The sequence below is a fragment of the Polyodon spathula genome, chromosome 3, assembly GCF_017654505.1.
Source record: "Polyodon spathula isolate WHYD16114869_AA chromosome 3, ASM1765450v1, whole genome shotgun sequence".
Lineage (NCBI taxonomy): Eukaryota > Metazoa > Chordata > Actinopteri > Acipenseriformes > Polyodontidae > Polyodon > Polyodon spathula.
In genome coordinates, this window is record NC_054536.1 from 91556756 (window position 1) to 91572013 (window position 15258).

The following is a 15258-nucleotide window of genomic DNA, read 5'->3' on the forward strand; positions in this document are numbered from 1 at the left end:
ACACAATAAGTTGTATAACCATGGTTTGAAATGATGAAAGAATGCAGACACGCTCCTTGCAATTCGAAGGCTCTTACTTAAAAAGATGTGTATGCTGGAACTTGGAAATATGAATATTCATGTCTCAGTATTTACTTTCTTTAATAGCTTGTGCTCAACCATTCAATTGACAGAACACAAACATGTGTGTCTGCCAGGAGTCTAACTCATTGACTGTTCTAGTGGAAACGTATTGCATTTCAATATTTCAACATTCCTGCCATGGATTTGAACTGCAGAGCTGAAGATTGAGATTAAAAGGTTATTTAGCTATTAAATGCAATGTAATACAATCTCTCTGCATTCTATCTTTTCAAAAATGATTTTTTTTTTTTTTAGTCTACAGTACACAAAACAGCATGCGTCTAATTTTGCATCAATGCTTTTAAATATGAAAAACGTGACGTTTTTAAAAAGGTTATTCCTTCAACAAGATTATATGGGGACCGGACTATTTGCTGTGAGGAAAAGCATATCGTTCTGCAGCTTTACCAAAAGATTAGACAGGACAATGAGGTTACCAAAGTGTTATAATTCACATTAGAATAAACAAAACAGGAGCAAAACAAACAACTTAATTCTGAATTAATGATGTACTGGCTGGCTTTCCTCATATTAGAGCACCAACAAAGAGAAAAACACTGAATCAGCTGGGAAACAAACATTTAAAAAAAAAAAAAAAAATGGTTCCACCTTTAATTGCCTTAAATGTATCATGTTTTGATATTGTGAGGTTGCATCAATATATTCCTTTGAATTACTCTTTGGAGATTAGGCTGAACAGAACTGATTTGGCTACCCAAATCATGGTAATTAAGTTTAATTGCTCCTAATTTGGACTACTGGGTAAACAAGCCGAAGGCATGCAGAAACCTTGCAGTCTTTGCAATCAAGCAAAGAAACAGATGAACTAATGACTATAATAAAAGTAATAAAAACACATCATTGTCTTACCTTGATATTAACATCTGCACCATTGCAGACGAGGAGTTCTAAGCACAGTGCTCCATGTCTAGATGCTGCAGCAAAGTGCAAAGGAGCAAAACCTTTTTCATTCACTTGGTTGACATTAGCCCCGCATTCAATAAGTTCATTCACTACCACATCCTGGCCGTTGTAGCATGCCACGTGAAGTGGCGTATTTCCATAGGCATTTGGTTCATTAATCTGGAAAAAAACAAGTTGTATATAAAATACATGGTGTGCAAGAGCAAGGCATATCTACCATAGATTATTAAGCTCCAAAAGCTAAAATTACACATTAGGCACCAGGTTATAATTCTACAGTCTCTAATGTTATGAGAGCTTCCCTGGATAACGTAAATTGCAATATTTTTACTGAATGCATCATAACATCTTGACATTCCAAATTCGTTACGTTGCGATCCTGAGTTAAATGTATCTTGTATCCCGATAGCATGTTATTTCCATGTCCTCATTGGATGCATATTCTTGTTTGAATAACTGTTTTTTTGTGAAGTTTCTGCACTGTAAATACATAGTAATGTGTAAAACAAACCACTTCGTAAGAGTCATCCTACAATTTAAAAACACAAAAGAAACTAAAACTTACTGTAGCTTTACAGTTGTATCTTAAAACAATGGCTGTTTTCTTTTTTTCTAAAATAATCAAGTTTCCTCTGAACATCTCAAAGGAGCAGCCTTGGATTAGCCTCTAGCACATCAGCACCGACTACAAAAGTTTTTTCTCTTGGTAAGTATATGCTTTATCATAAAACTTCAATTTATTTTTATTTATTTAAAATTAAGGCACTCACATCAACACCAAGGTCCAAAAGGTATTTGACAACACTAATCATCCCACTGGAGGCTGCAGCGTGAAGCGGTGTGTAGGCTTTCTTGTCTTTGCAGGTTACTTCAGCTCCATGGGACACAAGGAGCTTAACAACTTCAATGTGGCCTGAATATTGAAGCCAGAGAGTTATCACAGCCAGAGGCAGATATAAAAAAACAACAGTTCAGCTGCATTCAATTACTATACTAAATTACAGCTCCTCAATCCCTATGAGGAAAAGGAATAATCAGACTGTGTAACATACCCATATAAGCAGCCCAATGAAGAGCACGACGGTCTTTCTTGTCAAAGGCATTAATGTTGGCACCTCTTGACAGCAGCAACTTCACCATCTAAGAACAAAGAACAGAATATGTACTGACAGGTTGCATATCCTGCAAAAAGCTGTATTTAAAGCTACATATGTAGCCCCAGGACACCTGGAATAAGTATGATGTATAGCGCTGTTAGAGCTCTGCAACACCAATGCCCAATTTAATACTGCAACAGTGAACAGAATAAAAATAAAGGTTATCAGGATCAAAAACTAGTTCCTTATCAAGTATGAAATGTAACCATTACCATATGGGTGTTTACCTCCTAAAGACCCTGAACCTGAATAGATATATCAAAACTGTACACAGTGCCTGTGACGCAGTCATGCCCGCCCCTGAGGGCATGCAAGGACTGCCCACATAGATCAAAACAATTTTTCCTTTGGGAGGACTGAAACCTGACGGGAGAGTCATAGATAAACAAGTACTTGTTATTTTTTCTCTGTGTATTACTCGCTACTTGGGTATTGCACCAATTAAAATGCGATAATTGTTGATTAGTTTACTAATTACAAATTAAAGTTTCATTTCTGTAAACAATATTATTTTGTGAACTGCAGTTGTATTACGGTTTTTGTGTGAATTTTTTTTCCAGATGAATTTTTTTTTATTTTTACAGAAACACAAAGCACTGCTGCTGGGCTCAGCAACTGTGCGTTGGCCAAGATACGAACTTCAGGTTGCTTGCAATCTCCCCTAGTGCCTCGTTGCAGTCTTGGTGACTGCTTGCACCACCATTACAAAGGCTGGGCTCTAACAAACAGGCATCACTCAGTCTCGTAATCGTACTGACTGGTTTTGCCAGAAGCTTGCAATAATATAATAATAATAATAATAATAATAATAATAATAATAATAATAATAATAACAAATTACACAAAGCACTTTTCAAAGAATCAAAGCACTGTACAATTTATATAGTAAACAGACAATAAAAACAAGCACTTAATCATAAAAGCAATATTAGATAAATAACAAAATACAACATAACAAAGAAAACACTGAAACAATTTAAAAAGCCATAGTAAAAAGTTATGTTTTTAGAAGAGATTTAAAAAATCGACAGAAGGAGCCTCTCTCTGTGCAAAAGGAAGACTATTCCAGAGCCATGGCGCACAAACAGGAAAAATGCCTGATCACCCATTGATCGCAGCCTAGCTTTTGGAACACTTAATAGTTTTTGCTCCGCAGATCTCAAGGCACATATGGGGGCATGAAAGGTTAATAAATATCTTAGATAAACTGGGGCCAAATTATTTAAAGCTTTATACGCAAGTAAGATAATTTTAAAATCAATTCTATACCTCACCGGTAACCAGTGGAGAGAAGCCAACACTGGAGTGATGAACAGAGACTGGGGTTTTGGTTAAAACCCAGGCTGCTGCATTCTGAACCAGTCTCTGAAGAACCTTACCAGATACTGCAGGCAACAGTTCATTCCAATAGTAAGTGCGAGATGTAATAAAAGCATTAACCAACTTCTCAGCGACTCAGGGATTTTAGTCATGTGAAGTTACAAAGATGGTAAAAGGAAATCTTGGTGATGTTTTTAACATGAGCCTCAAAAGACAATACAGGAGTCAAAAATCACACCACAAGACTTCGGGCTTCTGAGGTACAGCTTACTTCAACCCAGCCAATTTTTAAGCTGACACTATCAACTTTGCGAAGTTGTAAAGGAGAACCAATTAACATCACTTCAGTTTTAGAAAATAATTTTGCATCCAAAATTTAATGTCAGACAAGCAATCGTGAAGATCATAAATCAAGGCTTGTTTCAGGTTTGGCCTGCATAACAATGAAAATTAATTCCATGGCTGCAAATTATTTGGCCAAGGAGTAAAAGACAAATACTAAAAAAGAACAGTCCCAGCACTGAGCCCTGTGCAACACCAGCTGACACCAGCATTGTATTCGAACTGGCACCTTCCATTGCCACAAGCTGCCTTCTATCAGACAGATGGGACCAAAACCACTGGAGTGCAATACCGGAGATGCCAACATAATTCTCAGACAGCCCAGCTAAACCGCATGATCAATAGTATCAAATGCTGTACTCAGATCAAGGAGGACAAGAATATTAATAAGGCCAGAATCAGCAGTTATCAAAAGGTCAGTGACCACCATCACCAGGGCCTGACTAAATTAACTCAAAAGGTTGTTCAACATCAAGTGATTTTGAAGTTGACCAGCCACAATTAGCTGTAAGATTTTTGTCAGGATTGGTAAATTAGAGATTAGCCTACAGTTATTGGTTAAATCTGGATCCAGGTTTGTTTTTTTTAACAATGGGGTGACCGCAGCAAGGCTGTTTTATATCAGAAAAGGAAACCACAGCAAAATCAGTAAGGCTATGGCCTACATAAGGAGAAGTGATTGTTGGGCCAGCAATATCAATGGAGGGTAGTAATTTGCTTCTAAAGTTTGCTATTTTATCCTAAAAAAACTCAGCAAAAGCATTGCACTGTTGTGTAGAAACAAATACAGTGGATTTGCTTGCTGGCTGTAACAGTTATGGTAGCAAAGAGAAATTCTGGATTACCCTGACCATTCTCAATCAGATGTGAATAATGAGAGGCCGTGGGCGAATTTAGGTCATCCCTATATGCACACTGATGCAGTTTAAAGGCTTGAGAAAAAAAAAAAAACAGTTAGCTTAGATTTCCTCCACAGATGCTCAAACTCACGTCCCTCGGCTTTCATAGATCGCAATTCAGCCGTATACCAGGGAGGGGAGCGGGAGAAGAAAACAGATCGTGTTTTTGAGGGGCTAGACAATTCAAGATATTTTTTAAAGTAACATTATATAACTCAGCTGCATTCTCCAGGGAATTAGGCACAACTTCACATAATGAAGTTTGAATTGCCTCAGACTGCAGTTGAATCAACTGACTTCAAAATGTAATTGTGTGCTTATTATTAGGACGCGCTTCAGGAATTTCCAAATCCAACAGCACAGCTAGATGGTCTGAAATGCCCAACTCGTATACTTGCAAATTGGAAACCAACAAACCCAAAGAGTTCACAAGATCTAATATGTGACACTGATTGTGTGTAGGAACATTGACACATTGAACTAGGTCAAAACAATTAAAACAAAAGACAAAGTCGACAGCAAATGAACAGGCCAGGGAGTCTACATGAATGTTAATCTCCAAGAACTAAAATCTTGTTATAAGTAGTAAACAGGGAGGTCAACAGGCCAGATACTGTAGTATTCATTTTAGGGGCGGACTACCAGAACTACAATATAGACTGGGCTGACACTATTCTAAAAGTCAAGCGTTCAAAAGGAACTAAAACTGAGAATGGATTCCACGGATAATGGCTAGACCACCACCACGACCAGTAGCATTATACAGGTGGGCATCCCTGTATACTGCTTCTTACGGTAAGGTGAATCGAGTAGACCTGTAGGTCACTGAGCCACTCCGTTCCCGACCCGGTACCTGTACCGAACAGGTAATAAGGTTACTGTACAACCCGGTGCAAGCACCGAACTGGTACCAAGCCAATCAGTTACAGTCCAAGCACCACTCCGATTCACATACCGTACCAACCCACTGCAAGCACCACCTATCCCCTTGGGGTCCCAGGGGGATACGAGTGCAGATTAACAGCCCTGTTGCCCAATTTCTTTAGCAGCAGAGGCAGAAGCTGTACATTCTTACTGTACACTGCTTGCTATTTGCATAATGCCTGGGCTTTATCCCTGTGCCAGCAACCTCACATACCAGCTGCGCCTGCTGCCAGAGGTGGTATTCAGAACCGAATGGGCGTGAATGTAACATCAGTCACGGTACCACAGGATTCCGCTGTGGTGTCTCAGGAGGTAGCAGCTCTGGTGTAAAAAGCAGGCTACTCGCATGATAGAACCCCTCCACTTGGAGTGAGGGCTCTACTCCACATACCTGGTGCCCAAGTAGGACGGTGGCCTCAGCCAAATCCTTGACCTCAGGCAGGTTAACCTGTGTTTGAGCCAAAGGAGGTTCAAAATGTTGACGATGCAACAGCTGTTGCAGTCAATAATGCTAGGCAACTGGTTCAAGATGACCATTTCCATATCTCCATGAAACCGGTGCACATGAAGTAGTAATTGCAGCTCGCCTTTCAGGGAACCACATACGAGTTTCCAATGTTGCCGTTTGGCCTCTCTCTAGCTCCCTGTGCCTTTTCGAAGCTATACTGGCCCCATTGAGACGCAAAGGTACAGTACTCCATTATTTGGAAAGCTGGCTCATTTGTGCCAAGTCTCCAGCTCAGGCATATGCTCACACGTAGTCACGGGCCACCTTCAACAGTTGGGTCTCACGGTGAATCACGTGCAGAGCCAGCTCACGCCTTCTCAGACAGCCTCCTATATAGCAGTGTACTTTGACTCTGGGTCCATGCTGTCTACTCTGTCGGACGGCAGAGTGCAGAGAATAGCTGCATGTTTAGTATGTCACACATACAACTGCCACAATCAGACCATTTAAATAACAGTATACACACACAGTAATAATACAAAATCAGCAATTTTAAAAGTTACATTAAAACCCACTAAGATAAGAAAGCCATTTTATAAAAAGTGTGTTTTTAGTCTTGACTTAAATGCAACAGTCCCAGCTTCCCGGACAAACAAAATCAGAGCATTCTATAATTTAGGAGTTCTACAAGAAAAAGCCCTACCTCCCATGTTGCTTTTGTTGACCCTACGAATAACCAGCAGCCCCGCATCCTGTGATCCTGTGCGGTCTGGAAGACAGGGGTCGACAACTCCTGCAAATAACTAGGTGCTAATCTTCTAAGCCTTTTAAGTGAACAGTAAAATCTTAAATCAAGAATGGCAGGGGGAGCACAGAGGGAGGTAGTAGCCTCATTTGGAAAAGGTTGGGGAGAGCAGGAATCAACCCACTGTCCCCACTGACTCGTCATGATAGGAGGAGGGGACCGACTGGCGGTAGATGCCTTGGCACAAAAGAAGACAAAGCAGCTGTTATATGCCTTCCAATCACTCGCCTTGCTCACTCTGTCTGGAGAAAATCAGACAGGACCGGGCCAAGGTGCTTCAAGTAACATCTTATTGGTCCAGGAGACTCTAGGTTTAAACCCTGATGTAGCTCCTGAGCAGCCAGCCATGGAGACTGTCCAAGCACCTTGACCTGCTCAGTCAGGCATGGGGGACCTTATGGTATACCTACCCATCAAGCCTGAAGGCTCTGGGTCTGGCCCACCCAAAGGCTGCTTTCAGCCATTTAGGTCTGTCCAATAGGGATATTGGCACCTTATAACATGCCAGAGGAGCGTGCACATGTTCCCAGTACGGGTACAAGTAGGCTGTTTTTCAGACGTGGTGTCTGTCTCGTGGGTTCGACCCCATGACTTGTCCAATGGCAGTTGCACTGCAATTTATGGAAATCCCCATTCGGCTAGCCATGTCAAAATTGACTCTGGTCTCTCCAGGAGCTCAGCTTCCTGGCAGGGCAATTTTTAAAAAGAACTTTAGAGGCTTCGGCCATCTATGAAACATTGTTCCTCACTGGAGGTTTAACGTGGTGCTTGATGCATTCATGAAGCCTCCATTTGAGCCCTTGCATTTCGGCAGAGCTGGAATTGTATCGCTCAAAGCATCTTTCTTGTTTACAATCACCTCTGCAAATCGATTTTCTATTGCAAAAGCCTGCTTAATTTTTCCATGACAAGGGTTATGCTTTGTACCAAGGTTTGCCAAAACTTTTTGGCATTTCACATCATCCGGTCTATGGAATTGAAGGCTTTCCAAACACCTCCTTTCCAGTCTGACAAGGAGTGGCAGCTCCACACGTTCTGCCCTGTGCGGGCACTAAAGTACTATGTTGACAGGATGAAAAGCTGGAGGCAGTCCAAACTGTTTTCTGTCTTATGGGGCGAAGTCAAGCCCTGTCTAAACATAAGGTGTCCAAATAGATAAGAGTCAGGACTGCTGAAGAGCGAGCCTACTTGCCCCCTCCCCCTGAGAAATGCTCATTGCTCATTCTACCAGTGGCATGGCAACTTTGTGAGCTTTATTCCAGGGTCCATCTGTCAATGACATTTGCAATACAGAGGAGTGGGTTACTCCCCATACCTTTGTGAGGTTCTACAGGTACTCGGGGGCATGCATGACTGTGTCACAGGCACTGCATACAGCTTTGATATACCTATTCAGCTTCAGGGTCTTTAGTAGGTAAACACACATACAGTTAGGGTTACATTTCTATTTCAGGGAACCACGGTTATGATAATAACCTAACGTTATCCTAAAAGAAACACACAAAGTGTTTCAATAAATGTAACACTTCAACCTTCCAAAAGAGCTAAAGTTGAATAGAGTACAAAATTAGGCACATGTCATTTGACCACTACATAATTCTTTATAGCATGATATAATGTAATATAATATACAAAGAATGATAAATCACCATTTATTTCCCCCTGAAAAACCACCACAACAAAAAAAATACATAATTATTTAAAACGGTTACATTGATCACTGCTAAGATTGTCTGGTCGCTTGCTAGCTCAACACTTAAAAACACAAATATCCCCAGTTAATAGCCCACTTACCTCCACATGACCACTGAAGGCAGCGTGGTGTAACGCAGTCCTCCCTGCTCGGTCTGAGACATTGACATTGCTGAGAAGAGGCACCAAAGCCTCCGCACACTTCACAGCTTTGTTTGCAGCAGCTATATGTAAAGGGGTTTGCCAGTTCTTATCACGAGCGTTAACATCAGCAGAGTGTTTCAGCAACACCTGAACAGCATCCTGGAAAGGAAAACAAAATATCATAAAAAGGTCTGCAGCAACTGAGCACCACTGATAAGAGATAGACAAATATGAATGAGATCCTGTTGTCCTCACCATATGGATCATGTATTTCATACAAAAACAGTAAATCTTAATACATTTTAAATAAAACATGTATTCCTTTAAGATATCACCCTTTTCTGAGCATTAATGTACTGTATTGGACAAAGAATGCTTTCATGAACCTTATATTCACCACAAGCCAGAATAAAACAGAAAAGAATGTAACAAACATATTTATGAATGTTTAATAGTACATGTTTAAGAAATATCAGGTGCAAAAGGTTCATACAGTGCAGGATCAGTAAACTATGAACCTGGATATTTATTAGCAAATAAATATACACTGTGCTTGTTCTGTGAACCTCAGGCAAAATGTCTCTAATGAACAGCATACCACAGCACTCCCAGCTCCCTATTTAAAAAATTACCACAGGGGTATTAATATTATTCAGCAGCTGCAGCTGAAGTTGCACATGAAGCACAACACACAAACTTTTAATAGCTATAGCAAGTTCTCAATCTTATCTCTTATTACGTAAGCATTTTGTTCTTCAGGAACACATGTAAAAGCTATAATTTAGATGCATACTTATCAATGCCGTTATTTGGATTACATTTCAACATTAACTGCAATGTATTGCATTCATAAATAAAAATGTTCTTAACAATTCTGATGTTCAGTGCAGAAAGCAAATGCATTCATGACCAATTTTACAGTCTGCTTTAGTTTTACATAAGATTAAAAAAAAAAATCAATCAATACATACATAAACACACATACACCAAATAGGTGTGGTGTGGTTGTCTGGTTAAAAAAAAACAGTACATGTGTTATGGTGATATGATAGGACTTCTTTCCCAAATAAAAATATAGCTTCTTGATCCTGCAGGTCACACAGTGAAAACATGCCAGTAAATCACCTACTGGAAATGAAACGATACCTCTCTAACATGATGAATGTGACAGCTACTAAAGCATCACATTAGGACTGCCATTGCGCCACTGCTTCTGTTCATATTGCTTCCCAAATGGGATTGATGTTTTGACACAACTGGCATGAGAAACCCAAAAGGTCAAAGGCTTTATATCCCATTTCTAACCCCACCCATAACACATTACAGCAGCTTCTTTAATGAAATCTCAACAAACACAAATAGCTTTACCTCACTGCAAGAAGCAACTGCCCTGTGTAGAGGAGTCAACCACTTGCTGTCTTTGGCATTAACTCTAGCGCCTGAAAGATAATCAATATTTGCATTAAACAAAAAAGGGAGCAATTTAAAATAAATAAATACATTTACCTTAACCATACACACTTGGATAGCTACACTTATGCCAAAACTCTTAATATACCGTAACAGTTTTAAAATGATAGGCCTTTGACGTTACAAAGTCCAATATCCAGGATCCTAAGCTGACAGTAGCTTTATATTTTAAAAAGCACCCTTTGCAAGTCTACATGTTGCTAGCAGGGTTCTTCCCAGGCCTTTCCACCAGACAGGCTGCCCAGCTAAGTGGCTGTTGTCGCCCAAGTGAAACCCAGAGCCACCTGTCTTGCAGATCCTACTGTGCTTTTAACGATAAGGACTGATCGCGCTGCTAGCAGACTAGATCACTTGCATGCGCTGGGTGAATTAAATTATTACAATTTTTTATTTTTTTTAACCACATAGGCCACGCTTAAAATTTGTCCCATGAATATAAAAAGAAATGTAGAAAATGAAAGAGAGCAACCCGATAGTCAAAAAGCAACAAAACAAATTGGAAGAATCGCAAGAGGGGCAGTGCATATTAAAAAAAAATAATAAAACACACATCCCGATAGCAGGTATGATGTTATGGGGGGGGGGGGGGGGGGGGGGGGGGGGGCTTTTTTTTTTTTACAGCCAGGAATTGGGTTGTATGAAGTGCCATCTCTGCCTGCAACACAAAAAACAATGTAGAGGATCAGGGGGTAAATGAAGCAGTGCAGCCTGTGTATGAAATAGGGGTGATTTATTAATCATTATTCAATTTCTTATTCTTCAAATTCTTTGTCTTTATATATTTAAGGTAAGGCAATTTTATTTTTCTGTTAGTGTCCTGGCTGTAATGCTCTGCCACTCAGTTGTTCAGAATCCTGACTAGTATAAAACTATTAGAGCTCAAGTTCTTTTAAACATGGCACAAACTGAACTTTCATTAATAATAAGAACATCTATTTTTATATAGGGCCTTTCATAGTGGACCATCATCACAAAGCGCTTCAGAGGAAGGCTGTGAACGGTCTCATGAATATGTCTGATGAATTAAAGTTACAACCAATGATCATTTGTGTCAATGTTAATACAAATGTATGTACCAGTACATAAACTTCATTTTATTTATTTTATTAATTAGCATTTTGCTCTTTGCTTGTTTGATATATTCCATTTTGCAATTTGATCAAAATAAGTTGCTCAAAAGACCGAAATAACCTTTAATTTCGTTCTTTGATAAATTGTACATGCTCAGATCGCAAAACTTATTTTTTTTTGCCGATAGATCGAATCCTGACTGAGTGCAACATTATATATATATTTTTTTATTGAAACAACACAGTCGATTAGTGACATGCAACATACCTGACAAAATAAGGAGTTCAATAATTTCTGCATCTCCTAGATAGGCTGCGGCATGTAGGGGGGTTCTCTTTTCATTATCCTGCAAGAATGTAAATAAAAACTTTGCAATGGGAAAATATTAAAATTAATCAATGTTTGTATTCATGTGCAGAAACATGGTTCTTGACAGGAAAGGGCCACTTCAGGCACCTCGTTTTACAAGGCGGCTTTCTGCTTGAACACTTGGTCCAGGAAGTTCCCTTCCCCTTCGAGCAACATAGCTGCTACGGGAGCAAGTTGCTCAATGGTCATTTCTAATTAAATCTTACCAGGAGTGAACCTGGATCTCCTCCAACAGTCCGGCACCAGAGTTACTGGTACACCATTATTCTGGTATAGAATAATGACTGGTATGTCATTATTCTGCATTTAAAAATATATGAAACAGCTGGTTCCGATACAGGGTTGTAGTTTGTGTGTAATTATATGCAAGGATATTTTTTGTACAAAGTTTTAAGCAGTGATGAATGCAATAGCATATTATTGTGGTCATACTGTTTAAACCCTTACCTGTATAATTCTAATCGCTTCATCATTGCAATAAAGTTGTGGCAGGATTATGAACTTTGCAACTGTCTTTATAAATGTCAGTTCATATTTCATCTATGTATATAAAGGATTGAGTATCACATTGGTGATAAATGTGAGATAACACTACCTTAAAGGTGTGTTTAAAATGCTGAATGCACAGTACCAAAACAATCACATTGTTGAGAATTATATAAATACCTATTTTCCCCCCAAACATCAGTGATCTATTTTTTTTTTTACCCACCGATTCTCATGGTTTTTAATTGAAAAAATAAAAAACAAACAAAAACAAAATAACCCTATATATACTTCAATGAATAAAACTTGGAAACAGGCACTTAAACCAGGTGCTCCCTAAAGAAATGCAACTTAACAAAAACAAAAACAAAGAATGAATGCATTGGAACAACGTGGTTTTTGTTATACAGTTTTTATCAAGACGAGTTCCAGATCTTTAAAAGGCATGATTCTTGTCAGCTTGAAATTGTTAAAAAAACAAAAAAAAACTGTAATATTTCATTTTTCACCTACAGTATTCAGAGCTGCTTTCTGTGCTGTCGCCACATCAGCTCTCTGGATGACAAACCTAACTATCATGTGAAATGCAATAGGTTTCAATGTTGATACCTTTAATCATCAACAGAATAGTTTGTTATTTAAATATTTGCTGTGTGATTTGTCTGAGAACAGCCCAGTAATTAACAGGTCAGCTATAAAAAAAAAAAAAAAATGAAAAAAACCACCCAAGAACACAATGCTGGGCAGCACCATCAGGATGTTATTTTAATAACTGAGTAATAAGTCAAGCAGATGAAATTCCCTGCTGCGACCATAAATATCTCTGAACACATCCTTCATAAAAAGTCATGTGATGTTTCACACTGCCTAGTTTCCAGTTGCAAGCCAATCTCAGAATCAGTGGCCATGTTCGGTCTGCCACCATTTCCAGCAACAAGGAACAATTCCCTATGTTAATGGAGTATTCTGTTCATTGAACAAGTATAATTAAACCTATTTAAAAACAGCAGAATTCAGAGGATTACTTTCCTTAGATCAACATCTGCATCTGTTCAACAATGACGGCAATTTTACATTCTGGTACTGCAATGAATACAAAAAAAAGATTCCAAAAATGGGTAAACGATATACAGCAGAGAGAGAGAGAGAGACAGAATTTATGGAAACAGCTAATGATTTACAGCAAGCCTAGGGGTGGGGATTGTATTGCCAGTTTTTTACTCACTCAGACCCCTAACTAACTAAATGCCTTGGTATCTCTGATTTACATAACTCTCCTTTAAAAACACGGGAAAGATTTTAAATGAGTATAAAAGCAACCAAAATTGTTCTCGATTTTCTTGGTAAGCAGTAAAACTGTGGATGGGATTTGTTGCCGGATATCTTCGCTCACACAACTTACTCACTAAATATTGTAGTATACCTGAGCAGAAAACTCTCCTCTTTCAAAATATTTTAATTAGCAGACTGTCCCACAAGTTCTTCATTTTACCATCAAAAGCAGGTTTCTAAATTAGGACTGCCAGGGACACACTGAATATTGTATCACTCGAAAAGCTTTTGGGAAAAGAGAACAAATGCTCCACCCAGTGATTCAGCATTGTTACTAAATGTGTCATATTTAGGGTACCACTGTACTCGTTAATCCTTAGGTTATTTTTAAAGAGGAGACAATTATCTATTAATGGGATACCAAGATATTCAGAGGTTTTTTTTTTAGTGCAGAAAAACATTTGGAGGACTAAGTTAATACATTTTAATTTCAAATGTAGTATTTCTTTAAGTGCTTCATTGTAATTACACTGAAGCTGAAAGTTAATTTATTGAGTTCAAAAAAGAACAATGTAAAAAATACCTCTATACCAAAAAGTTTAAATCAAATTATAGGTTCACAGTATGCTAAGCAGAGAGTCTGCCAGGGTCCAGAACCAAGACACCTTACAAATCAAATGATATAGTTCAAGACTGCTGGTTTTAAAACGCCAAGTTCTACAATACTGATTTATTTCAGACTCACTCCAACAACAAGATCATTTACAACTCATGACAACTGAAAATACAACAGAGTAATATTGGAACCACAACATCACAAGAACTGGGCTAAGCTTCCATATCAATATCACCAAGTCAGATTAATGTACATTCATTTCAAATTAGCCACAGCAACAACCATGACTCTGGTTGCATAATATATTCAAACCGCAGACCATTAATTCTGAATCCCCTTAAGAGCACAAATGGAGTACTTTCACAAAAATCAAATCACACTATAGTCAGACTCAAACATATCGCAGGGCAGTCTAAATATGTTAATTTTCAGATAATCAAACCACTCTCACGTGACTTAATCCTAACTCCAAACACGTATTTAATAAAACACAATGGGTGGAATTTAGTCCCGGGGGGGTGAGGGGGGTGTAAGGAGTTTAAAATGTATAAACTTTTGTAAACGTTTAAATCTCAACATGTACGCCTATATGCTATTAAAGAATTGATCAATTGGGACAGCACAGTGGGTCTTCATGGGTTAATTCCTGAAACTTGAGCAATGCAATTGCTTTAGGAAACCAATCAACCATGGAAATGGAGCGAAAGAGCCAGGCGTACCGTATTAGCAGAGTAGCTAGTGCAGTCACCTGCAAGTCAACCTTTCTGAATATGGATATATTATGTAAAAATAGGTGATGGAGGGAGGGGGAGAGGGTCAGAAGGTAGTTGAAGGCTTCTGGCCAAGTCATTCCATGTGTAAACCCAATAAGCACCTGCACAACAACAGCGATTCCCCTGCAAACTGACACTAGGAACAAACCTTTGACAACGTCTGCTGTTTAGTCAATGAAACACAGCTAAGTGGCCTCAGAGATCAAATGTCAAAGGCTACAGAAAACATATTTTTAGAAAATTAATTCTCTTTGCTGTTGGGCCGGAAAGAATTAGCAGTTACATTTTTACAAAAAAAAAAATCAGTGGTTTTACAAAACTATCACTATGGTCATCAATATGGTACTATTAAAAGGCTTCAATAAGGAAGATAAAATTGAATTACCAGTAATCCCCCTTCTTTACTATTTAACAATAAGCATT

At 38.7% G+C, this 15258-nt stretch overlaps 1 protein-coding gene across 1 annotated transcript in view; it reads right to left on the reverse strand.

The window, feature by feature from the left end:
* LOC121313649 (serine/threonine-protein phosphatase 6 regulatory ankyrin repeat subunit A-like) overlaps positions 1-15258 on the reverse strand; it is a 40017-nt gene that overhangs the window by 21775 nt on the left and 2984 nt on the right. The window contains exons 3-8 of the mRNA XM_041246388.1: positions 11587-11665; positions 10147-10217; positions 8737-8937; positions 2100-2187; positions 1818-1960; positions 994-1206 (exon numbers count right to left, since the gene is read on the reverse strand). Of these exons, the coding sequence (XP_041102322.1) occupies positions 994-1206; positions 1818-1960; positions 2100-2187; positions 8737-8937; positions 10147-10217; positions 11587-11665 (795 nt within the window). The remainder of the gene's footprint in view (positions 1-993; positions 1207-1817; positions 1961-2099; positions 2188-8736; positions 8938-10146; positions 10218-11586; positions 11666-15258) is intronic.